The sequence below is a fragment of the Podarcis muralis genome, chromosome 4 (genome assembly GCF_964188315.1).
Source record: "Podarcis muralis chromosome 4, rPodMur119.hap1.1, whole genome shotgun sequence".
Classification (NCBI taxonomy): domain Eukaryota; kingdom Metazoa; phylum Chordata; class Lepidosauria; order Squamata; family Lacertidae; genus Podarcis; species Podarcis muralis.
Genome location: NC_135658.1, coordinates 43572860 through 43600517, shown reverse-complemented (window position 1 = coordinate 43600517; position 27658 = coordinate 43572860). Strand labels below are relative to the sequence as shown.

At 39.5% G+C, this 27658-nt stretch overlaps 1 protein-coding gene across 3 annotated transcripts in view; it reads left to right on the top strand.

Moving 5' to 3' along the window:
- The window catches only part of CADM2 (cell adhesion molecule 2), a 378263-nt gene that overhangs the window by 313959 nt on the left and 36646 nt on the right, over positions 1 to 27658 (top strand). For 2 of the 3 annotated variants that reach the window (XM_028726901.2, XM_028726902.2), the window contains 2 exons: positions 5365 to 5543; positions 18920 to 19036. In XM_028726901.2, coding sequence (XP_028582734.2) covers positions 5365 to 5543; positions 18920 to 19036 — 296 coding nt within the window. The remainder of the gene's footprint in view (positions 1 to 5364; positions 5544 to 18919; positions 19037 to 27658) is intronic. The other variant, XM_028726903.2, reaches the window with a different exon arrangement.

Here is a 27658-nt window from a genome sequence, read left to right as displayed (position 1 = left end):
ATGCCTTGGCCTATAGCAATCTTATCTACCTTTCCTCAGCTTCTGCGCTTGGATAAAATTGTCCCCTATACTGTATATTTAGTGCTTTTTCCTTGAGCTAATTTATAATGGCAACCCTACTTAACCCATTCTTGCATGGCATGCATTCCCTAGGGTGAAATAGGATTTAAACTTTTATAGGGGATTTAAAACTTAGTTTAAAGGATTTACAACTACGTTATTTCTCCTTTTTATGCACCCCAATCCTGGTTACATTATTTATAAGCTATCAGCATCATTTAAATTTTGCAACCACATATACTGTAGCGACAGAGGTATGCACAGTTCAGTTTTTAAAGTATTGTTTTGTTCCTGATGCCAGGTTCCATTTGACCTTAGCATGCAAATTTATCAAAGCATCTATTTTTAAAGTACTGACATAAAGTTTATATTATATTATATTCAGCAACTGATGGCAGTTTAGAACAGCAGCTGCCTTGTTATTGTATGCATGCTTACTCAGAAGTAAGTCTAGCTATTTTCAACAAGGGTTACTTTTATTTAAGAGTGGATAGGTCTGCAGCCTTACCCATCTATTCTAGAAGCAGCAACACAAGCGCAAACGTAAGATGATCCTGATTAGTTGACATCAATTTGTATTGAGAGACAATGGAAAAGTGCAGCATCTGGGGTAAAGTCAAACCGTTGGAGAGTTACAGTGCCTGCTGTGGCTGTAAAAACCAAAATGGGAGCGGTTTTGTTGTTACACATGCACTATTGAGTTTTAGGGAATGTGGATTTATCCAAGGCCTGTTTATGTATATGGACTGGGAAATGTGCACAATTTCCTCTTCCTGGAAGGATTGTGTGCACATGCTCCTCCATGAGGCCTGGTGAATGTGCACAATGGCTGCTTGTTAAGCACATTAACTTCTCAACTTACATTCTCCTTATTATATACACACCATTCTAAAATAGTAATAATAATGAAACCCAGATTGTTACTGCAAATCAGAATAGTTCTACATATTCCTATATTTGTGCAGATGATGTTCAGCTTTATGCTTGACAACATAGTGTGCAGCATCTATAACTACATTTATTCTATGAGTCACAGAAGAGAAATCCGCTTGTCTTTCTTCCGAAGATAGTAAGTGGAGATAGGAGAGGAAACAGAAAGCTTTCTGCTTCACTTTTCCTTCTATTCTCCCAAAGGCAGACAATAAAATCTCTTGGAAGGTTTTATAATGATGGTTTTATAATGATATCTTGCCTTCCCTTTTAAATTGCAGTGGTAAAATACAGCTTTAGATCTTTTTCTCTCTCTTTTAATTTCATGTTCTTTCCTCCGGGAATCCTGAAGGCATGGTCTTATTTTATTTAAGCATGTATTTAATTGTTTTTTGGTTTTCCCCCCATGCTGTCTCATTTTATTATCACTATTATTATCGTTATCCAACAAGCTGCTCTTTCAACAAAAGACCCCTCAATACCATGAAACAAACGGCTGTTGAGATCAACCTTAGTTTCAAAAGGGTTTGCCATTCAACTCGTTGAAGATGGGGGAGAGCTACTATTCAGAGAATGTATTGAAAGCACAATGAGCACACAGAACTAGCTGCATGATTTGTTGGATTCTGACCATTATTAGTGTGTTCAATTCCAATCATGTCTGACATCGGTGGTTTGGGGTGAAGAGGTAGTTGCAGTGCTTACAACCAATTTATGCCTTGATCTTGTCCCACTCTATTTTTTACTTCATCCCAAATTCTGTCCTAACACCACCCACTCATTCTCTGCTGCTCACCCTCCTGCCTCCCAAACAAAGAGGGATGATGCTTACAGGTCACTAGGTATCTGTCCTGTCTTCTCAGCATTCCCTTTCCACCATTATTTGCCTTGTACATGGCTTGCATGCGGGAGATGCTCTGGTGTAGCTGCACTATCCTGAATTGCCACAATCTGCTTCATTGCGCTGGTGCCACGCTCCCTGCACCTTTGCAGGTATAGAAACAGAGAGATTAAAATATTACAAGAAATTGCTTAATAATACTTTAAGATAATCTGATTTTCCAATATCCAACATTGCTTACAAAACATGTAATATAATACATACAGTATTCAATAACTTAGCCTATCTTTTTCCAGAAGTATTTGATTCTTAAAAGCTTGTGAGAAACATGAGTAGATCAACTGAGTGATGCATGCCTTATGCATTTGTGAGGAACAAGAGGGAGAGAAATTATAAATCTAAGAATACCTTAGTTTTAAAAGAATACCTCTTTTCAGCAAGCTGCCTCATTCTACCCCTTAAAGAGAAATTAGCTCTGTCAGCATTTTAACATAAACAACATGGACAAATGTTTTCTGCTAGATTACATGTGCAAAACTGGCTTCCAAGCTCATCTGTTTGCTGCATAAGGGATTCTCTTTAGCTTCTAGCTTTGGTATCAGATGTAAGTCAGAGGACTAAATAGTCGGACTCAGCACATAGTTAATAAAGTTAAATAACAAACATTTATTTTTACCGAGGAAATACTGTTTTTGCAACTAGAAACACTATGTTGTATTTGGAATGCATTTATTACTATGTCAAATCTATGTTTATTTTTCAACAAATATTTCATCTTCTTTCTCTGTTGTTGTGTATAATCCAAGTGAAAGTAATTGCATATTTTTTTGAATCAAAAATATATTATTTAAACACGGATTATCTCAGTCAGGTGATATTAAATATACCTTTCCCACATAGCTTCTATTTTTAGGAACTGTCACTAGGGTCAGTATTCGGATATATTATCAATAAATTAAAGGTGCTGACTCTGTAAATTGCAACTTTTAAGCATGTTACATTATTGCATAATATCATATGATATGGAAGTACTGCTCAGTGTGAGAGATTATTTATTTACGAATTCTGGTCTATTTCTGAACCCAAAACAGCCCACGAATGGCACATTAAAAAAAATCACGAAAACATTAAAACTCTACCATTAAAATAGCAGGAAGGAATTATGAACAAGCAAAAAAGAGAGGTGTTAAATTTTTGGAAGGGCTAATGGAAAATTGTTGCCTTTATGTCCATATTTCTTTCTTAAGACTGTGATCCTAAACACCCTTATGTATGAATAAGTATCGCTGAACCAAACAGTGATCAGTTCTGAATAGGCATGTTAGGTTTGTACTATAAATTTCTATAAGAAATGCCAGAAATTCCTATGTCAAAGTGCCAAACTTTGGAGAGTGGTGGCATGTGAAGGCAGTTAGAGACTTGCGTGGTCAGAGGCTTGAAGATGTATACCAAAGGGCTGGTCCTTGAAGACACTTCATTAATACACAAAAGCGGGTGGTAGTAAGTGGCTGGCTTTCTCTTGGTATTTTACAATGTGTTTAGTACTATGTGTCCAGTTCTTTCTTCCTCAGGGATCTACCATATTTACTCGAATCTAATGCTCACCTTTCTGGCCAAATTACATTGCGAAAATTAAGGTGCACATTAGATTCGATGGCACATTTGCACTTGCCAGACAAATCCTTTTTTTGTTTGTTTTTTGTTTCAAGGTTCTGAAAACTGAGGTGTGCGTTAGATTTGACGGTGCATTTAACTCGAATAAATATGGTAATAAGCCAATCCTTAGGTTTACCGTGAGAACTGGTTAGACTAAAACTGGGTGGTTGGGGGCAGGTGTATAGAGGTCCCATGCTAATGTATAGCTGGAGGTGCCACTGTTTTTTCCTTGCTAAAATGTAAGCTTTCTTCATTTTTTTGTATTGTAACCTGCCCCACTAAAACATATATGCCATTGCTAGAGTTTCATACATAGAAAAACCAGAATCAGAATGTATGTATACAGATTTGTGGGTTAACATTTGGGTTTCTGCTTGCTGCGTTAAATTTAATGGTAGCATTACAATATTGTATATTATCGCTAGACTTTCTATTATTTATTAGGAAATATATATACTATATTTATATTTTCTTTTACCCTGGGGATTTGGACAGAGTGACATAAAATAGAAACACTATAATTTTTCATAATTTATAGGCTACAACATAATTTATAACTATGTGTGAAAAATATTTTCTCGTAGTCCTCTCAGATTCTTCTTTATAGACTTTTTGCTTCTCCATAGTTCCCATTACAGAATACCTTTATTGTTACCAAGCCTTTATAGATTAATTCTCTTCCACAATTCTACCTGTCTGTCCCAGTTCCTCTGATTTTATTGCACATCCATTGCTATACCCACGTATTTTTTATTTTCCTTAATGGCTATTATAAAAAACCTAGTACTAACCTTTTCTGTAGTTTTGCTTTATCTGTGCCTTTTAGCAGCCTGTGATGATCTTCCTACACACTCCACTAATGAATTAGAGCCTTGAAGTGTTGCCTTGTAAAGGCTTATTGTTTTCAGCCTAAAGTAGTGCAACTGTTATGTGCGCCTATATAACTTTGTTCCCATCATGCTGACATGACGGGTTTAGGTACTGTTCCATACTGGTGCAATACCACATTTTATGCATGATATTGTGGCTGTGTATGCATGCTTAATATGAGACTAGTTGCTATTAAGATTTCACTTAGTCCCAAAGTTGGTAGATATGATCATTGTTATTATTTCTTCCTTATTCATCACCTTACACCAAAACCTTAAGGTGGCAATAAAAGCAACCTTTACACTTCTATAACAATCAGTTAAATATAAAAAATATAAAATACCACAACACAAACAGCTGAATCAATTAAAAACAATAACCATAGTGCCATAAACACAATCACCATTAAAATTAATCTGACTAACAAGATACCAAGAGCAATAGCAATAAAAATGCTAAAGAACATTCAAAAGCTTGGTACTGAGAAGGAGGCAATGGGGGTGCCATTGCTGAGTCTGCGTGTTCCATAAGAAGGGAGCCCCCACTAAAAAAGCTTTTGCCACAGGAGGCACTTGAATGTTGGTCTCTGAATATATACTGTAGGCTTAATTCTGAAAGAATAGCCTGTAACTCATATAACGGACAGGAACAAATCAAGTAAATGTCACTAGGCAGAATTTATCAATAGGAAAGTATCCTGAGATATAGTTTAAAAGAGACAACATTTTGTAGGAAAATTAAATCATGAATATTTCTATAGTTCTAAGGCATTTGCAAAGCCAATTATAAATAATTGACCTTACCACCAACCAATATTTTATCTAATTTAAAGATAATATTTAATTGTGAATGGTGTTGTTCAGCTCTGTCTGTATTAATTACTTAATTATTTTTATGGTTCTTAAAGTTTGCTGCATGAGAAACCCATATTGGGTTGGTTTGTTGTGATGCACATTTATTTTAAAATGAATTGGAAAATAATGGTTTCATCTCTTTGTTTTTAATAGGCCAGATCCAGTATTATGGACAAAGGATGGTGGAGATTTACCAGATCCAGAAAGGATGGTTGTCAATGGTAGGGAGCTAAACATTAATTCCCTAAATAGAACGGACAATGGTACATATCGATGCGAAGCAGCAAACTCTATTGGCCTAAACAGCGCAGAGTATGTTCTGATTATACATGGTGAGTACTTCCTTCTCTGTCATTTAAATGATGGCGTGCATTGACATGTGCTTTGATTAATTTGTTTGGTTTTATTTAGCATTAATTTTACCCTGTCTTTCTCCCCCAAAACAAAGTTGGCTGACTAATCGTGGCTTACCTTGATGAACAGCAGCTCAGGTTGCTTCTGCTTTGCTTCTCCCCTGGAGTAAGTGGGAGAAACAAATCATGAAGCTGCACTTAAGCATGGCTTGCTTGAATATCTAAAGCCCTAGAAGCCTGGTTTGTTTCCCCCTAAGCAAGCTCTAAACTATGAGTTTTTGTGGTTTACAAATCCTGACGTTTTGGAGCAGCAAATTAGGACCCTGGTTTCAGAAGTCATACGTTGTGGTTTCCTGATACGTTTCTCTTGTCCCTGTGAAGGGAAGAACAAAACAGAAGTCATCAGGATGCATGTGTAAACATGTTGCTTATTCATGGTAAACCACAATATACCAGCGACCCTGGCTCATCACAAAAATGTTAACTCAGCCAGTATTTCATTAAGTGTCAGGCAGCTGGCAGAGGCCAAATATCCAGAAATACGTGCTTGATGGAAGTTACTTTCTAGTGAATGAGTGACAGGGAATATTTCTAATTTGTAAGTTCTCAAAATGTAGTAGTTGTTTTTTGACAATAGGTTGAAAGTATTTTCCATGTTACTGCACTCCTACCATGAAAGAAATTGAAAGGAATATTGCAGATGGGAAATGCCAAATATGACAAAAATGTATTTTATAGATTGGTCAATGCTGGCTGCAAATTGTGCTTTAGACTTCCTCTAATCGAAGGGATCACTGTGGCTATACCTGCTAAGGCAGGTGGGTGAGCTTTGCCAAGACAGCAGCCCTCTTAAAATTATTGTGGTGATTCAGAGCTGAAAATCTATAATTCTCATTAGATAGGGGCTTTATCCTAAATCTCATGAACTTTCAGGTATGAGGTGGAATCCAGAAACACGTGACCCTCCCCTCCATTTAGAAAGCATCAGTGTAGGAGATAAGAGGCAATGCTTTCACACAACTGGGAATCATAAATGCAGAAATGTAAATTCCTGAAATTCAGTTACCATGCCTCCAGTTAGGCATATTAAGAGTAGACCCATTGAAACAACTTCCTAATTTTCTTGATCTGGAATCATGCATCCCCACCCCAAAAAATAATAATTGTTGTATTTAAAAAGAAGGTGGCTCCATGTAAAAACCAAACAGTTCTGAAATATTAAGTTAATTTAATAATGCTTGTATTTCATTTGGAGATTTTCATTTGGCGATTCAAGGCCGCTAGCAGCAGAGTTCACTAGGCATCCATGTTACTATTATGCAGTTTGCTCACATTTGCAATAAGTACTTCTCTAAACAACTTTTTAATTAGCCATTTTTTCCTCTGTTGTTGAACTGTACTTTATCAAAATCACCCCATGGATTAATGCTGCTCATGCTGCTAGATAAGTGCTTTGAAATTTATCATTAGTTTACGTAGGATTAGTGCCATAGGTAATGACAGGCTCATTAAAATTTCAGTAACTTATTACTCAGGTTTAAATTTTAAAAACTTCAATAAATAAAACACAAATATTAGTTCACCTCCACCCCACCCCCATTACCAACTCTTAATACTTTGGAAGCAGTCTGCTATCATATTTTGGCTTTATGTGGGTGAGATGTTAATCTGTGCCTTTAGAACATTTTTTAATTTAACTGTAAATTTTCTATAATTATTTCCAATTAAAAAGAAAGATGCACAAAGTGGTCACAACATTAAGCCCCCACAAATACACTGAATAATTAAAATGGAGTTTAAAAACCCCCATAAAACAGCAACAATCAACATAGGAGTTAGAAAAATACCAGATATATTTGCCAGTTCCCTGCATTTCACCACACTGGGGAGACCAGTATAAAGGAGCAAATTAAACCTCCCTTTAACTTTCTTCTATATAAGTTATAGGTGAGCAACCTGCAACCCAGGATCTGCATGTGGCTCTGATCTAATTTTATGGGTCCTCCAGCTGCTACTGAACTTCTCTATTATTCCATCCCATTAGAAATTCTTCCTCCTGTTCATTTCTTCCTTATTTTTCTGACTTTTTGTTTTTAATTAATCCTCTGTATACTTAATTTGAGAGAAAATCATTCAAATCCTGTAGGGAATTTTACACTGAGATAACAAAGGTGAAAAAGCAGAAGAACTGTTTATTCCAGGCCCCATCCACTACTGATATGCAGCCCCTGACAGTCCAGAGAGATAGTGACTATATATAAAACATCTTCAGAAGGAAATTAAGCCAGTGCCCTTGGGGAAGCTTTTATATTGAGTCCAAGACATGACCTGTACCAGCCACACAGGATGTCCAACACATATTGACAGGGATTCCATGTGATGATGCAACAGCCTCATATGACTTGCTAAACCCCAGTTCAGTCTGACAAGTTAGACTCTCATTTTCCTCTTATTCCAATGCAGCCACAAGAAGATACTTTTTTTGCTTGACCACAGTTTGTCATGTTGTCCAAACCAACAAACTATGGTTGAAGTAAACTGTTTTTTAAAGAACAAAACAAAACAAACAAGCCAATTTGAAAATGTAGTGGAAGGGACTGGGATGTGTACAAAGCTGGCATTTTTGGTGACTTGTTTGCATAAGCTATAGTTTACTTCAGGGATAGCGAAGATGGCTCCCTCCAGGTGTTGTTGGACTCAACTCCCATTAACCTCAATCAGTATAGCTAATGGTCAAGGATGATCTTAATTATAGTCCAACAACATGTGGAGGACATCAAGTTGGCTACTCCAGGTTTACTATGATGTTTGAATGCAGTCTATGAGCGCAGAGCATAGATACAGTATGTATTACACCCCATGTTTCTTTGAAGCATACAAGTCTTAACCTGCCTGCAGTCCCCAACCATTCTTGTTAATTAAAACAATAAAAAGCAATGAGGCAACTTGTGAATAAGCATTTGATGATAAAGCTGTTGGCATTTTCAGAAATCACACATTTTGCTAACTGAAACTACTTCAAGTCGTACTTTTTCATTTAGTAGTTGCTTTAGAAATATAGATGTCTGAATGCCCATGAGCTCCCCCATATTTGGTCACTGCTCAGTTGCTTGCACCCTGTTCATCTGATTATCCAGCTCAAAGTGAGTCAGGCATATTAATCGTTATCAGGATTCTGTTGTTAAGTTTGATTACTTAGTAGTCTGTGCCTGCACATCTTTCATATTATCTAGCTGAAAGTTGGCCTTGCTGACATTTTTATTATTGTAAAAATGGATACTGGAGTTTCTTCCTAATTAAATTTCTGCAAATATAGATTTGGAACTACAGAGGGTAATTGCAGAAGTATATATTTGAGTTTATTAGCACTGTAAGCCTTCTAAAATAAGATAATGTCAAATGTTCCAAGTTTTAAAAGTTTCAGTGTTTAGTAGTGTTTGATATCAAACGATTCTTCAGTATAGTTTGATTATAATGATAATCTTAGACAATTTCCTGTTCTTATTTTTTCAGCATTGAGATTAGATGCATAGCTTTATTGGATGCACCAAGTGGGACAGAACTCTTCCTCCCTTTTTTCTTACTTTGCAGTTTGAAAATTGAAGAAAGGGTTATGCCATTTAATAGAGGGCATATATTTCCTTATCTTCATTTTGCACAAAAATTGTCTCTAGCATTTAATATATTCTTCCAGTGCAGAGTTAATAACTGCCATGGTTGGGTAAGGGAATTTATGATGGTCTTTTCCCCTTTGTGAGTTCAATTTAAGAGGACCAAGCACAACAGAATGAAACTATTTTGGAAAGAAATTGCCAAGAACCTCTATTGGGGTTAAGCAGAATTGGTGCTATACATCTTATCATTTTCCAGTTGGTCACGTGACATTGCATTTGGGAAGCAGAGTTTGCACAGATTATCAGTTGTGCCTGACTAATCTTATAAAGTGTGAATGGGTGGGAGAGAGTTTCACCTAAGTGGTGAAAGTAGTAGGGAAATTGATCAGAGTTTGATAAGCACTATTTCCTTGGCTCACAATTTTGCTTGAGAATTGGGAAGTGGAGCTACAAAGTTTCTGCTTAATTTCTCTGAGTAAAGATGGTGCAAAGAGTAAAAGGAGGGAATACTGTGGGAGGATTCTCTAAACATGAAAATCTATCGATAAATATGTTTACTGAATTTAGGTCCACTATACAGTCGTCTTCTTCTTACCGACCCTTCTTCACAGAAACTGTATAGGGTAGTTTCAGCTGTAGATTTCTAGCAAGTGTCAGCCCTCTGGCTAAACTGTTTCCTACATTATCTCTTCAACTTCGAGTGCTTCGGTTTAAGTATTCCAGTTAACCCTACTGGCTGTAGGTAATAAAACTGAGAAATACTATGGCATTGTATAGTTTCCTCAACAAAAATAAACTTTAAACAATTTAGAACTTATTTTGAACTAATAATAATTGAGATTATTAGGACCCAAATTATAATATCTGAATAACTTAAAATGTGAACAGTTATATATCCTTTGTCAAAGACAAGCAGCTGGCACATCCAAAGGAAAGCCTATCCCTCTCTGTATTGGCTCTGTTGCTTATCTAAATGTGGTTGTCACAATCAGTTGATTGTCATAAGTTTCATTGGTCTTATGTGCTGGTATTTTCTGAGGTAGAGTGGAAGAAGTAAAACGCTTTAGAACTAAAGAGGAAATTGTATTTATTCGTCATACACATGTGTGAAATTAATGTAGTTTCTGCAACTTTTCCCCAGTGTGAATCTCAGAATATGGAACAAGAGCCCTCCGTTGTTGAACAGGATCTGTCCTACATTTTGTTCTTTAATTTGTGCTTTAATGTTTGCACACAATTTCCACAAAATGATCTTACTTATTTTCAATCACAGCAGTTTTTCTTCCTCCCAGCTTTCATTATCGAGTACTTTAGAGTCACCTATCCGTCTTTTATTCCCTTTCCTGTGAACAGTTCTCTCAGTGGGACCCTATCTGCTAATTCCCTCAATTTCCAAAGTTATCTTCAAAACTCAGGAGAGATTTAGACAGCTTTAGTGCAAGCAGAGGCTTGACTTAAATGAAAATGTGTAGTTTATCATAATTAGAGATTAAGAGTAAGCATAGTGTTTATTCATATTAATTATACAAACAACATGAACACTGTGATGCTTTAATTGGGACAGTCTAAAAATAAAGTTATAGGGAAATCACTTTCTCTCACAGTATCTGACTATGGAATAATTCTGTCTCATATTCTCTTATAGTAGCTCAAATCAATACATCTATCAGCAGATGAATAGCAAGCTAAATCTTTTAGCATGCAGCCAATACAGCTCTATTCAACCTAACTAAATTCAATAGTGTTTTCTCCCAGGTACATAGATATGGTACTGGGGAAAAACCTCAACAACTTTTGTGTCTGGATTTTCACCTTTTGAAATATGGCAACCCTAGTTCCACCAATTCTTGGCTGGTGAAGCAAGGGAGTCCAGTCCTGGAACCTACCCAATGAATGAAGGGACTTTGCATCCCAGACCACCCATATCTCACAGCTGGGGCCTCTCCCCCCCCCCCCCCCGAGCCTAATTCTGTCAACAACCAGTGAAACAACCACAGGTATAGCCGACACCTCTGTAGTAGATGTGCCCCTCCATCAGTGAAGCTCTTCTCTGCCAACATATACCTCACCTCAATCTTAATGCCCCACCAAGCCAGTGAATTGGGGAGTTAGGGTTCCTTTATTAGTAAATATCTGCTAATATGAAGACAAACTTGGTCTTGTGTGAATTTTAGTTAACAGATGGTTCCCTTTATCCCTTTTTTAAAGTGTATGTAAGACCTGGTATGTGGCAGGTCTTGATGGAGTGGCACAGCCACTCCACAGCACTCATGCCACTCAGGGCAGAAGGGACGAGACAAGAAAAATGCCCATTTACTGCACCAACTCCCAAACAAGTGCACCACACATGCTTAGAATAGGACCATTGCCCAGGCTTCTAAACCATGACTTGCTGAACCAACATCATTCTGTATGAACTAAAGCAGTATGTGTGCTAGAGCAATGCCACCAAAAGTGGTGTTTTCGTGAGGAGCCATGCATTGCCTGGCTGTAACACAAGGAATCATGCATTCCCTATTTTTTCATTCACAGGCATTTACAGCTCACCTTCCACCATGCAGCCCCAGGAGAGGTTGCATATAGCTCAGTACAATTAAACAATTTCCACCTTTTTTGGTGGAAGATGCACCCTTTTGTGCACCTTGGCCTGATGTTAAACAGAAACTGCTCTCTTACATCACTGCCAGACAAATTTCACATGGCGACGGAAATCCCAGCAGAGCCTCCTCTGCAGATCCAACACCTGACCAGTCTATATAGGATGGAACCCCCTGCAAATATATGAGGCCGGAGTTGTTTAGGGCTTTGTATTACAGGGAAACACCTTGAGTTGGGCTTAGAAGCACACTAGTACTCAGTGCAGGCCTATGGTATCCAATTGATTATACTTGTAAACATATTGTCAGTGTGTGGAGAAATCAGCTTTTTAGCTCTCCCATTGATTTAATTAGTGACTGAGTTAAATCTCAAATTAAAAAAGCTAATTTTGCTGGATTAGAATAATTTAATGATAGACAATAAAATGAGGCCTTAATTTCAACATTCCTGCACCCTGTTGAGTAAGCCTCCAATATCTGCTTAACAATTGGCTAAATCACAACAGTGAAATTTTCATTGCATTTCAGACACAAATTATTTCCAACTAACTAAAACATAAATTAATATTGAGATTATTGCATTTTTTAGAAGCTCTCTCGTTTGGACCACTGGAGCATTGCATGTGTAATATTTCCATCTTTGACATGCACTGTTGCCTCAGTTTTCTAATATTGATAGATTTCACCATTCCAGATGTTGAGGTTCTGCTTTACTAGAGATTATCAGTTCTCATCCTATAAATAATGCCAGAATCTATGTCTTTTTTAGAGTTAGAGAAGGTAAGAGAGTGGGGAGATGTCCGCTTCATAGCACTGAATAGGAGAGGAGGAGCTGGCTTAGCTCATTTGCTTGATATTGGAGAATATACATATTTGAGATAATAGTTTGGGGAAAGGGTAAAACATCTAAGTATTAAGAATCTCATCTGTTTTAGTCATTCACAACCTGTATTTTATTAGTACTGGGTTTATATTATTTTATGGCTGACAACTTTGTGAAAAAAAGGTTAAAATGTCGCAAAGGGCAAACGAGAAAATCCAGATGTTCAGCTCCTTGCTTTAATGGTTTGGGGATTTTTTTACCACAAAAAATGCATTTATACTTTAACAGAACTCTGCCAAAAACAATTCATAATCTATTTTAAGAATGCATAATCTATTTTGGCTCCATATAAGTACTAAATCTTACGTATATCAAGTTATGTATGCCGTGTGTATATAGAGCAGGTTGTAAAGTAGCTCCCACAGAAATCTGTTATGACTAATATGAGATCTGATTTTCAATGCGAATTTGGTATTTGGAGGTGGGGTGAGGACTACAATGTTCATTTTTTTAAAATCCCATTCCTCCTCCTCCTCCTCCTCCTCCTCCTCCTCCTCCTTCTTTACCTCCCCTTGTTGAGAAATTCATGTTTAGTAGTCTGAGGTGGTGAGGGGGCTGAAATGAAAGTTCCCTGTTGCTGGCACAAGTGGACTAATAATTTATCACACCAGAATGCACATTCATATAAATGTGCATCCCATTGGAATTAATGTGTTGAAGATGAACAATTTATGCATTGGGTGCTGATCTGGCACCAGAGAGACCATGCAGGCATCCTTTCTCAAGCTCCACAAATTGAGGGTATTAAGCACATGTCCTGCTGCTTGCTCTCCATTAGCTTAGTCCAAACTCAACTATAGGGATCAAAATGGATGGGATCGAGCTTGCCCTTCCCATTTGATCAAGAAGTCCTTGAGGAAGTTGGAGTTCCTTTTGCTCAAGGAGTGAATCTATTCATCTCCTGAGCCTGACATGTTCCTCAGTAATGGCTTAGTGACAAAAGAAGTGGAGGAGTGAAAGAGAAACACTACCTCTATCATCTATCTATCTATCAACCCACACACACACACTTTGTACTTCAATTATTGCTGGTCTGGTAACAAATACTTGTGCACATGCCCACAATGGGTCTCAGGTTTCAAATCCACATTAAACTCTGGTGTGGAACCCCATTCTTCAGAAAAGTAATGACAGAGCTGACAGGGTCATGTCCAAGAAGCCTCCTGCAGCCCCTTCACTCTTCCTGAAATCTCCCAAGGTTGAACAGAGCTTTGTCTAAAGTCAGGTCTACCAACCCAGGAAACTAGTAGGATGGAGGGGAGGTAAAAGGAGAGGAATGCCCTCTGTCCCATCCTCCTTTTGAAAAATTGGTTTTATTTCCAATAACTTCTTTAGCTGATTAGTATTATATTCATTTTAAAAGTGGAGCCACGAATGCCTTATTCAATTGTGTACATTAAATCCAGGGACAAATGATTATGTAATTTGAAACAAAGCTATTACTGTTTTAAGTTTACTGATGTTGTTCACATTTTTAGAAAGCATATAGCTACATATTGTCACTGTGCCTCTTTTGCTTTGAACGTTCAGGAATCATTTCCTCACTTGTTCAGTAAAATTGGGGGGGGGGACGAATATCTGGGGGAGGGATATTCCTCAAGTATTTTATATGGTGGCCAGGTAGGCTACTGCCCTCTGGGTGAACCACTGCCTCCTTTCACCAAAGGATATTTGGGTGTTATGGGTCAATGAGCTACACAGTATCGAAAATGTGTGGGAAGAGCATCTGGAAATTGATTCATTTCAATTCTGAGTGAGGTCAGGCCCTGCATATTGCTTAGAGTTGCTATTGTCCAACTCATGCGCTCCTTTGCTGGTAGATTTTTAAAAAAGAAATGCCACAAGTGCAGAATTGCTTTGGCAGGCAGCTGCAGCTTCTGTTTACATTTTTATATACAGAGAAATTGAATGAGGGGTGGGTGAGCAAATAGAAGAACAGCCATAAATTTGAATAATTGGATTTTATCTTTTGATAGTAAGAACCCTAGTATTGGAAGTCCACCAAGATATATAAAATAGAGTTCTCGCCAGTAATGCTCTAGCTAAAGAGGAAGAGACTTAAGTTGATGCAAGGGGCACACTCTTGAGTTCTGCCAGTTCTCCCTTTCTCGCCTCCACTGTACTGAATGATATTCTGAAGAAGAGGGTCCCCAACCTTCAAGAATAGCTGAAGGCAAGGGGTGGCTGCAGTGGGAAGGAAATGGGTCCACAGCTCTGCTCACAGTACTTAGGATCAAGTCTCTTAATGATCAATATCACCATACATCAATATATTTGTAGCAATATTATACTTCTAAAGAAAATCATGTATCAGACTAAAACAATCATCCTCTCTGTGGTTGATATTTCATAAAGCAACCTATTGACATAATAGTGATTATGATTAAATGGTCGGGTTGCTTATTCTTTTGGTATTGTGTATGAGCAGTTAAATGTATTTTATGTTGTGAGTTCTGTTTATTATCAATGAGACAATACATGGAAAGTATGAGATATGTTTCTCGTAAGATTATATGGCACCCACACACCCATCATATACAAAATGCATAGTGGTGAGCAACACTCTTTCTTACAGGCTATGCCTCTTATTTTACACTCATTCTGATCTTATTGTGGCCAGGTTATATGATGTTGCATCAAGCAATTTTTATCCCACGCTTTCTAGTGCATTTTGCCATCACTTTCCTTATACCAAAAAGTCAGTTGTTTTGAGGAAGTGCATTTGTTGCTCAAGACCTCCCGGTCAACTTTAATTGTGCAACCTGAATTTTCTGAAATATGACTGAATCCCACCTGAAACTAGGGAAGTGGCCTGTATTTGTAGGGAGTTGCTGATGGCTCTGTCTGCAGAAATTCATGGTAACTATTCATGGACTCTTCCCATTTTCCACATGATTATACCAAAAGCTACATTTTGAATGAGAACCTTTTCAAAATGTCATGCTAGTTGTATCATACTCTTTGGGACAAAGGCTGAAATACTATGCCTTAGCTATGTATGCACAAGGCTACAATATTTAGCCTACCTGCCACCAAGCAAGTATTGCTAAACTCAGTGGGATTTGCTTCAAGTAAACATGTTTAGGATCATGCAGTAATCCTACTGATTAAATGCAGTAGGATATAAATAAGTGTAACTAGGTGAAGGCTGGAAGCAAAGAAGCTTAACAAATGGTGCTCAGGTGCCTAGTTTATAGGTTATATAGCTAACATACTTTACATTTCGAAACAGGCATTAATTTAGAAATCCTGGCTAGAGTCATTACTTCTTCTCATAAGAAACCAGTATGTGTCAAAAGACCAGAAATATTCCTGCAACTCTGGGATCTATAAAACAGGAGTAGTTGTTTTTACTCGTAATATCAGTGGACTTCATCAATAAGCACGACATTGTTATGTTTTACATGCCCGAGACAGAAACTGCGACAATACCTTGTTAACACTCTGAGCATATTAAAATTGGGTTGATTTGCTAAGGACCACTAAGGACTACTATATCACCTAGTTCATGCCCAATAAACATTGAAATGGAGGAGAGCACTGGAAATTATCCATCATTCTTTTATAGGCCTATTAAAGTAGTGTAACTTGGTAATATTAAGCCCCACTTCAAGGTAACATATGGCCGTGACTGAACAACTGCAGGCCAAGAAACCAGACTCAGCATTGCTTCTGGCATGACTGTGGTTGGAGAGAAGTTACACTGGTGTAAAGTTGTAGTTGGGAAGGGGCAGAGCAGCACATGTCCCCTTATGTGGTCATATATGAGGTCCTTAAGACAAATGTACATGGTCCATTTCTCATTGTAAGATTGGTTGATTGGCAAACTAAAAGGTATACGTAACATCAGGCAGTCCCCCCTTGCTGTACTGTTATCGATGGCTGCTAAAAAAAATAAATTTCAGCAAGTCTGTCCAGACATGTAATTCTATTGTGTATTATGAAATTCTATTACAATAAGGGACAGCAGCTGATTGAATCTGCCCTAAAGATATTTGGTAGCAAAGTGCTTACTCAAGTGCTCTGTGGCATTGAAATCTGGGGCTCTGATTTGAACCCCATTAAAGTTTTGAAAACTCTGCAGAATATTTTTTTGGGGGGAAAGCTATACTCCCTACTATCAGGGATATCAGCTACTCTTCTTTGTACAGAATCCGAGTGGCCAACAATTAAGCAATAGCCTTAACTGTGCTGAGTTAAATAATATTTTATAATATTGCTACTATGCCTATTGAGTGTTTTCTTGCTCTGCGCTATGTGGAATTGGGTGATAACCAACTCTGGAAAGCAGCTTGTCAATATGTTTTTGACTACTATTATTTTCCAGAACTGAGCTTTGCAATGACCTTAAATAAGCGTCAACTAAGGGATTGGTTCTTCTCGATAGAATCGGCAACTAATTAGAAACCCCCATTCTGCCCCCCTCCCAATGGTATCCACTCTTGAGAACAGAGCATTTTAGAGCTAGTTATCTAACCAAAGTCTTAACAGTTTCCTTAAGAAATGCTTCTATGCTTTTGGATGGCTGCTACAACAAGGTGCAATACGCAGACAGATTTTTATTTGTAGTCAACCTCAGATGGAATACATCACTCATTGTCTGTTAACCTGCCCCTTATATAGAGAGCCAATGGATCACTTTCTGAAACCTTTCTTTGTGCAAGCAAACAATAGTTCAGTTTCCTTCATAAGAGCTTCATAACATACATAGTGGCCCTGTATGCACTGGCTGCAAAAAAATAAATAAATCAGGAAAAAGGAGTTAGATAAAATTGCTATAAGTTGTTGTAATGATTCAGAGGTTTAATCTGAAATTAAGCTGGATTTGAGTTAGTGTCTCAGATAACTTTCTCTTACATCATTGATGTTGGCAAATTGGATTTTAAGAAAATCAAAATAATATTTAAATTGGAGCTGTCAGAGATGCACAAGGGAAACTGTGTTTTAATGATCAGGACCTTGGCATAGTCTTTTTTATATTATGGATTTTTGTACTATGGATATATGTTCTGTATTATTTTATTCATACTATTGCCTAATACAAGTTGTTCCTGAACTTGAAACTTGAAAAGCTGTGGTTCTGATTTGCATTACCATTTTTTGTAAACCCTTGTTGCACAGATACCACCATTAGCTGCTTCTGTAGTGATGGTGTTTGTATCTGTGTGAGTGCAACCATATTCCTCTGAAGCTTGGTTTCAGTCATGTAGCATCCTAGATGTTTAACTGAGCTTCACAGTATTTGAAGTTGTTTTCCACTGTGCCTTTTCTTTCTTATTTTCAGTGTCTTCCTAGACAAAGGAACATTGATCTTCAGTGCTCTAGGCAGTGCAGATTTTAGAGGTGTTTTTTCTCTCTCCCTCCTACTTCTCTCTTTATTGTCCTCTATATATTAAAATCACAAAAGGTTTTGCTACAGGGAATTTATGATGTGACTTAGCAACAGGGCCTTTAAGCTTTGTGGGTAGATGTGCACTTACTCAATTTGGAAAATAACCTAAGAACTGATAATGTTTGTTCGGTTTTTCTATTGGTGAGGTTCCTTTATGGATCATACATATGGTAACATTACTATGAATAGTTTCTACAGTTGGTCCTCAAATGATGCAATTAAGTTGACTAAAATATTGCTTTATGTTGAGTAACCCTTATTCACAGTGGCTGTTGGTAAAGATTTTGATGTGTTCTTTGCTCTGGATCTTGGCAGACTGTTTCCTATAACAAAATGTGGAAGAAGAGAAGCAAATCAAATAAAGCAGCTTTTAGAGTTAGTAGCCATTCACCCCCGTTTTCTTTCATTGAGTCTGTCTGAAAGTAGGTGTTTTAACATACAGCCATCTCTTGTTAACATGTGTGTTTATTTTAGCATGACAGTGTTGTGTTTTCATCTTCCCACGCTGACACAGCATGTTGTTGCATCTATATTTGCTTTGTTACTGTATGAGGCATTTAAAAATGGCTTAGTGAAGAGAAGGATTCTTGTCACAGATACACTCTCCCACTTTGTGGAAACATGAATCATTTGAACAAGTCCTTTTTGGTTGTTTAAAATTCTGTCTGTTGCTGTTTGAATAGAATAAGAGAGAGTGTGATCTAATGTCAAGAATTTCAAAGTGCACTACCGTACCTTTGTTGGTCTGTGCTAAGCATGTTTTAATTTGAACATTTTCTACACATGTGTATTTACAAATTGAATCATTGTTATGCTGCTTCTCTGTTTGCATGATATGATTTTATTTTATATTTTTTTCCACTCACCAGATGTTTCCAACATTTTGCTTCCCACCACTGTCATCCCCTCCCTTACCACTGCAACAGTCACAACCACTGTAGCCTTAACAAGCACAGTCCCATCGGCAACAGCCATCAACACACGAGGTACAGTATGTTTCTTTGTTTTGGCCTGCAAATCACAATATAAATAGGCAACCACAGGTATATGCGCACTAAGTATAATCAAGATGATAAAGAGAGATTGTGAATATTGCAAATTTATGTTCAGTTTAATATACATGGGGACATCCAGTTTAATTGTCAGCAATTAACATAGTTGTGAATGATTTAACAGCACATTGTGCATCTTTGTCTAATGATATTTATGAATGTTGATGGGTGTTTTAACTGCTGTTATAAGTAATTGCTTCATTTAAGATTATCATATTAAACTTTTGTTGGAAGGAAACATACTTAATTTTGAATTAACATTGTCTCTTAAAACGATAAGTTTGCTTTCTGTTGCTAATATGCTGTGAACGTGTAAGTGGTTTGGATTTAACCTTATATTTATTTAGAACTATTTCATTCATGTTTATAGTTTAATTTTGCAATAATTCTGTTCCCTTCTGTGGCTGTGTAAAAGGCCTTCCCAGACCATAGATTTATTGCTCTAGAAATCTGTAGCTGTTCCTGCAATGGATAATCCAGATAACCTTTTGAAAGTAATGTTTCTTTTATTAGGAAATTACTGTTTCCTACTGCTGGTGGTGGTGTGAAATAGCAGTCACTTCCCCACACACTCTGCACATCCATTTCCATTGGAAGTGCAAAATGATATGGCTGGACTAGTGATGCCAGTGGAGATTAGTAACTCATCCACACAATAATCCCTTACCTTTTTGGCTGTGCGGATGTTGTACTTGACAAGGCTGCTGAATGGGAGTAAGCCTCCTTGAACTCAGTGGTCCTTACTTTTGAGCTGACATTAAAGGATTACACAGTTAAACAACCAAGAAAAGTGGTTGACTTTAAATGCATAAACTTGAAGCAAATTTCCCATTTGCATTTCATATTTCCTAAGTAATCGCACATACTGATAGGTCACTATAACCACTAATATACTGTACGTTAATTTGCAACTAAATTTTTGTTTTAACTATTTATTTGTGCTTTTACCTAATACCCTTATCTTGTGAACCACCCTGAGATCTTGTGAAGGTTGTTATATAAATCTAATAAAAATATAAGCAACCAGGGAAAATTTACTTGCATAGGTAAGAATGGAACATATATTACAAATATACATACACTCACACATGTATAGGTGTGTGTATATTTATATATTGTTTTACATATATTTATCTCCCATTCCTCTTCCAATGAACTCAGGGCAACATACATGCATACCCTCCCCTGTCACTTTTTTCCTCACAGCCATGCTTTCATTTGGCCTGTGAAACTCTGGCTGACCCCTAAGCTGTATGGCTGATGGCAGACTTGAATCTGGGTCTCTCCAGTCACAGTCTGATACTCTTGCCACTTCATAGAATCATACAACTAGAGAGTTGGAATAGACTACGAGGGTCATCTGGTCCAATCTTTTGCAGTGCAGGAATCATTTGCCCATTGTGGGGCTCAATCCCACAAACTTGAGATTAAGAGACACGTGCTCTACTGACTGAGCTATCTCAGCAGGATATGATTATTTATTGAAAATGGTACACAGTACATAGATAATTGTTTATTATATGTATCAAGCTGCCTTGAATTAGGAATATTAGCTGGAAATAAATCACAAACCTAGAATTTTTATTAAACAATAACCTTAAAGGTTATTTTATTAAACCAAGTATGCGCAATGGGATAGACAAAAGAGATACTGACTCTTCCAACACATTTTGGGCCTTTCTGGTCCTTCTTCGGGGAAATTCAGAGAAATAAAGATTTAACACTTAAGGGGGGAATTTTTATGGCCAGATCTCCTGGGATGAGAAGTTTAGGATGCAGTGGATCTCTGTCTCAGCTGGCTGTTTCCTAGCTCAGCCAGGCTCAGCTGTTGTTAAATCCCAGCCCCAGCTCAGCCAAAGAGACACCAGCATAACTTGCTTATCCCAGCTCAGGTAGCTGAGCCGAAACTGACTTAACTGAGGCTGGCATGCATCCTCAAAAATGTGTATTCCAAGGTGTGCTGGGGGTGGACCATAGAGGCTGTGTCCCAAGCCTATTCAACTCAGCCACATGACCTAGCAGCCTGGCTCACTTTTTTAAAGGCTTGTTTTCCGTCTTCCAGGCTTAGGCAGAACAGCAGGCCTGCTGTTGAATGGAGGGCAACTTTACGCAGGCATAGGATTGTTTCCTACATGTGCTGCCTCTTCTTTTCTTAGTTTATCTATTCCAAGATATACCAACGATTCAGGAGTGGCAGGCGAAGTTGACAGAATATGCAGAACTTGCCAAACTGTCAGGGAGGATCCGGGACCAGGGAGATCAAAGATACTAAAATAACTGGAGTAAATTTATTGAATATTTAAAGAAGAATTGTAAAGAGGTCAAGACACTAGCAGGATTGACATAATACCTCCAATGTATAATAGTACTAATATGAGAATGATGTGCGTGATGGAAAGAGGATAAATATACCAGTTGTGGGGAGGGAGGGGGGTCACGACTCGGCAGAGTCAAAGGGAATGTATGGTGCTATTACAATATGTTGGAAAAGAATATGTAAGGAAAACAATAAAAATTCACTTGGGGAAAAAAAAATCTATTCCTATGCAGAGACAACTAAGTACCTAGAACTATAAAAGGAAAGACTATCAGTTACTAGGCGGAACAGTTTGTTTTCATCAGATGGATGGGAAAGTACCATCTTTGCTTCTAGCAAGTAGATATACTCATAATTTTAGCACTGAGCAGTTACTCGAAGTATTTGAGGAACATAAAAAATAGTATGCAAGATCACCCAGGGAGACCCAGTGGATAATTCTCCCACTTGTATACCAGATGGCTGAGCAATCTGTGGAGACAAAATATGGTGTTTAACTAGTGTTGGATTAGACATTGTGCTGCTTTAATGCACAAACGTAAGCACACTGTTTTTACTTCAGTATCTTTGGAAATCCTTTCTATATATTGTCACAAAAGTTGGGTGCCACCCTCACTCACTGTCGAGCGATAGCAAGATCCCAGGGGGGTTCCAGGCAGTCACTCAGGGTCTGTGTTCCTTTAGAGAATTGAGACACGGTGGAGACTGTAATAACTTTAAGAAATATGGTACCTATTTACACCTTCTGACTGCATGGAGGGAAGCCAGATCTTACAGCATGGTCATTTCAAAAGGGGCTTATCCCCCACAGCAATGCAGCCATGGAGTTCAAAGCATCTCTTCCTGCCAGCCTTCAGCCAGCCTTCCCAAGATGTATCCTAGTCTTTTTCTCTTCCTTCTTCCCAGAACACCCTCTTTTCCTGTCACCTCACACCCAGTTACCATGGCAACCTTCCAAACCCATCTCTCTTCACACCTCAGGGCCAGGGGGGAGGACAGTTCTCTTGCATTGCCAATGGCTCTCAATGGCCCTGTATTGTTTCTTAATAGCCCTAGCTTGGCCAGGCCATTTTGCATAGGCTAGCTCAGGAATTCCTCTGCAGCTTGTATTTCTCCCTTCATGCTCCAAATAATCAAAATCCTACCATTTGTTAATTTCTAGGGTTTAGCCTCCGCCCCCTATCTATAACAGTATTTTTGTAGTTTGTTTAGTTCCCGGGTTTCTTCTGTCTTTCCTAAGACAATCTACTACAGTGCTTAAACCCTAAACAACCCAGACATGAAATTCCTGAAAAACTGCCTTCTTCCCTACAGACTATCTTGTACAGCCCTCAGTGGCTACACACTCACTGTGGCAGCTTCTGAGCTGTGGAATTCCCCTCCTCTCAGTGGTGCATCTAATTACCTTCATTATATAGTATTCATTGTATGCTGAGGACAAACCACCATGCACACCCACCTCTTCTTTTGAAAGTACCGTATTTTCTCCTCTATAACACGCAGATTTTTTCTCCTAAAAAGGAAGGGGAAATGTCTGTGCGTGTTATAGAGCGAATGTGTGGTCCCTGGAGCCAAAAAATCAAGCAAAAGTCAAATCGCAAGTCACGGAGAAGGGAAACCTGAAAAGAGGAAGTGGCAGCTTTCCTGCATTCTGCCTCAGGGTCTTACTGCCCACCCTTCTCTGTTTCGTTGCTGTGATTGCTGAAACGGAACAAAGAGCAGGGAAAGCCCCTCCCCTCCAGGCAAGCAGAGTGTCGTTCTTTCTAATTCCTCTCTGTGCTCCGGTGCTGCTGGGGGAGAGGGAGAGAGAGTGGGGGAGGGAGAGGGAGAGAGAGTGGGGGAGGGAGAGGGAGGGGGGAGGGAGAGAGAGGGGGGAGGGAGGGAGGGAGAGAGAGAGAGAGAGAGAGAGAGAGAGAGAGAGAGAGAGAGAGATGGCTGGCTTGGGGGGGAACTTTTGCCTTTCTTTCCTCCCCCCCCCGTTAAATCCCTCTCCAGCATTCTTAGCCAGCTGCTTCTCTGCACACCCCTCTCATGTCCCTTCTTTGTTTTTCCTTCGCTCCCCACTTAAAATGTGGTTACAAAGCATAGATCAACATGGATCCTCAGGATCTTTGCATTGGGTCACCCCAAATTCACCATCAGATCACATAGCATGTCCATGGCTACAGCCTGCACCAAAAAAATCACGCACCCACTGTTGCCTGGGGCTGCAATGGTGCAAAAACGTGGTTAAAAAGCATGGATCCACATGGATCCTCAGGATCTTTGCATTGGGTCACCCCAAATTCACCATCAGATCACATAGCATGTCCATGGCTACAGCCTGCACCAAAAAAATCACGCACCCACTGTTGCCTGGGGCTGCAATGGTGCAAAAACGTGGTTAAAAAGCATGGATCCACATGGATCCTCAGGATCTTTGCATTGGGTCACCCCAAATTCACCATCAGATCACATAGCATGTCCATGGCTACAGCCTGCACCAAAAAAAGCACACACCCACTGTTGCCTGGGGCTGCATTGGTGCAAAAATGTGGTTACAAAGCATGGATCCACAGGGATTCTCAGGATCTTTGCATTGGGTCACCCCAAATTCACCATCAGATCACATAGCATGTCCATGGCTACAGCCTGCACCCAAAAAAAGCACACACCCACTGTTGCCTGGGGCTGCAATGGTGCAAAAACGTGGTTACAAAGCATGGATCCACAGGGATTCTCAGGATTTTTGCATTGGGTCACCCCAAATTCACCATCAGATCACATGTCTGTGGCCACAGCATGAAGCACAAAAATGATACATCCACTGTTTCATTCAGAATGTTTTTTCCCTTGTTTTCCTTCTAAAAACGATGTGCGTGTTATGGTCAGGTGCGTGTTATAGAGTGAAAAATACGGTATTTTGAAAATTACTCTGGAATTCCATATGGCTCAGATCAGCATGCCCTGTCTCACCTATCAGCTGCTGTAGCTTTTAATACAGAGTTGGTTGCAAAACATGCACAAGCCAACCACCATTTATTTTCCCTGTCCCCTCATTCAGGAAAATATATTTCCTTAATATTTGTTATATTATAAATATAGGTACCTATTAAAACATTTAATGTCATACAAGGACTATCTGTGTGCTGTAGCTGTATGTTAGCTCCTGTGTCCTGCTCTCGTGACAACAGGAGTGGGTGGGAAACTGCTTGTGCAAACACACATAAAATGCTTTTTTAATAATAATAAAAATTGGTTCTTCTAACTGGAGACAGTTGGGATGGACAGGAATTTGATTGGACTTGGCTGAGCAATGCTGATGATGTAAAATGGAAGGCTAACGGGTATATGAGACTGGAAGGATTGTGATGTTCTAGTTTTTGTGAACATCTACATTTTTTTCTTGTCATTCTCCTTGGCAGGGCAATATTGTGGCTTGTACATTGCCTATGAGATTCACCTGAATTAAGCCTATCAGCATCTTAGAAAGTGTTTGTTGCCTTTTATTAGAACAAATCCTATATAAAGACCAGTGGATGCAATTGATTTTAGTTCAGGCGAATGATTGTTTCTTGCTTGACAACATTGACATTGTATCTATGGCCAATTTTCCATATGCATTCCTTGCCATCTGGTGGTGATCTTGCTACTATAAGAAATAACAATTCCCAAAGAAAATGAAAGGAAGTTAATTCAGCTGTCTCAACAGACTGCACGCAATGCCTTTTTGTGTGTGAAACTCATTATTAAAACATGTTCCAAACATTAGTTAAAACAGTTGGGTTGCAATCTGTACCTAATCATCAATTTATGGCTTATCACACTTCACGCAACTAAAGGAAGTATCACAGTACAGGGTTGCATAATTCCAAATCTGATTGCTTGGAATGATGAATATGGCCAATATGCGATACATTATGCCTACATTTCCTGGGACTTTATGGTTATACCACCATTTTTACTTTTTATGCTTATGATCCAATATGGTATCTACACACGGAGCTATCCCCCCCCCCTTTGAAACATAGCATTTTCTACTATAATTTTTATTTCCAGTTTGGCTTCTTTCCCCCCAAAAAAAATTCTTAAAGAATGTCACAGTGTAGAACTAATAGCACTGAATAGCACTCTTGGAAATACATCATCTAACTCTCCTCACCCCAAAAGTTGTGTAAGATGTGTGACCACTTCTAGCAAGATACAAATTCATGAATTCTTTTCATTTTCATATAAGGTCTCTAAATTTGCATTAAGTCATAATTTATCATTAATCACAATCCCTGTATTTCAAGAGCCATGAAATTTGTCTTTCTAGAATTCCATATATAGTCACAAAAGGTACTATTTCAATATGAATATTTTGCACAATAGACAGCTACTGTGCTTTAGAGCTCCCATTTTAACTATTAACTCATTTCACACTGAAGTGGTTCCTTACAGCCCATGCTATATTCCACAGGAAAGTAAAATTTACAGCTGACTCTAAAGATTTGCAATCCAGGCATGCTTTCATTTGCATAACGATCAGAAAGCAACCTTGAAAAGTTACTAAATCTACTTGGGTCATTAACAATGGTATTTCATGAAATACTTCCTTAGACTAGCTTTTTACTCACTTGGTCAGATGTGCATTTGCTCTTATGTTCAGTCCTTGTACATGATATCCTTTTGTGCTTCTATATTACCCATTAACTTCAAATAGACTTTTAAAATATTTTGTCTTCTATGCCTGGGGTGGGGGTAGGGATCAACAAACATATCAGCAAAAGTATTTCGGGGACCAAAATGCGTAGACAGAAGAAAACTGAAGAACCAAAAGACAGGGAAACATGAGTGCCTCAAGAGGCTTTTGCTGTGGATTTCCTTTCTAGTTTTCATATGGGAGTTGATAATGGCTCGCAGTAATGGACCTTTATTGTAATGGAATGCTACAGAGGCACTTTTTCAAATTTCCAGTGCCTTCAACTAAGACAGCCTTAAACATATACCAGTTCTTTAAATTGCATACATTTGACAGTGGCAGGCTACAATGGGCTGTTCGTACAGCCTCCTTCCATTTTTAGTGTAGACCCTGGGAAACTACAGGGAGCGGGTGACACTGTGGTCTAAACCACTGAGCCTCTTGTGCTTGCTGATCGGAAGGTTGGCAGTTTGAATCCGCGTGACAGGGTGAGCTCCCGTTGCTCAGTCCCAGCTCCTGCCAACCTAGTACAGTGGTACCCCGCAAGACGAATGCCTCGCAAGACGGAAAACCCGCAAGACGAAAGGGTTTTCTGTTTCGGAGGCGCTTCGCAAGACGAATTTCCCTATGGGCTTGCTTCGCAAGACGAAAGCCCATAGGGAAATCTCCGGGGACCTGTTTTAAATTGCTGGCGGTCGGGAGCAAAGACTTTCGTCCACAGCCGGCCTTCAGAAGAGGTCCTGGACCTCTTCTGAAGGCCGGCGGGGGGCAAAAGTCTTTGCTCCCCCCCCCGCCTGCCTTCCCGGGACAGCGGAGACTTCTCCGCTGCCCCGGGCGATCTTAAAATGCTGGCGGGCGGGAGCGAAGCGTTCGCTGCCGACCCCCAGCATTTTAAAATCTCCCCGGGACAGCAGAGAAGTCCCGCCCCGCTCGGGATGGCGGCGCAGAGCTGTCTGCCGTGCCGGGATCAGCGCAGCTCTGCGCGGCCATCGGGAGCCGGGGGCGAAGCCCGCCCCGCTACAGATGGCCGCGCAAAGCTGCCTGCAGTCCCGGGACTGCAGGCAGATCTGCGCCACCATCCCGAGCAGGGCGCTAAGTCCCGCCCCGCTCTGGATGCCAGCGCAGAGCTGTCTGCCGTCCCGGGACTGCAGGCAGATCTGTGCCGCCATCCCGAGCGGGGCGCTAAGTCCCGCCCCGCTCTGGATGCCGGCGCAGAGCTGTCTGCCATCCCGGGACTGCAGGCAGATGTGTGCCGCCATCCCGAGCGGGGCACTAAGTCCCGCCCCGCTCTGGATGCCGGCGCAGAGCTGTCTGCCGTCCCGGGACTGCCATCCCGAGCGGGGCTAAGTCCCGCCCCGCTCTGGATGGCGGTGCAGATCTGCCTGCCGTCCCGGGATCAGCGAAGCGTTCGCTGCTGACCCCCAGCATTTTAAAATCTCCCCATGTCCCGGTGAGATTTTAAAATGCTGGGGGTCGGCAGCGAAGCCCTTGTTCCCCCCCAGCCCCCCCCCAGCCTTCAGAAGCCCTTGTTCCCCCCCCAGCCTTCAGAAGAGGTCGGGGGACAGACTGTCCCCGG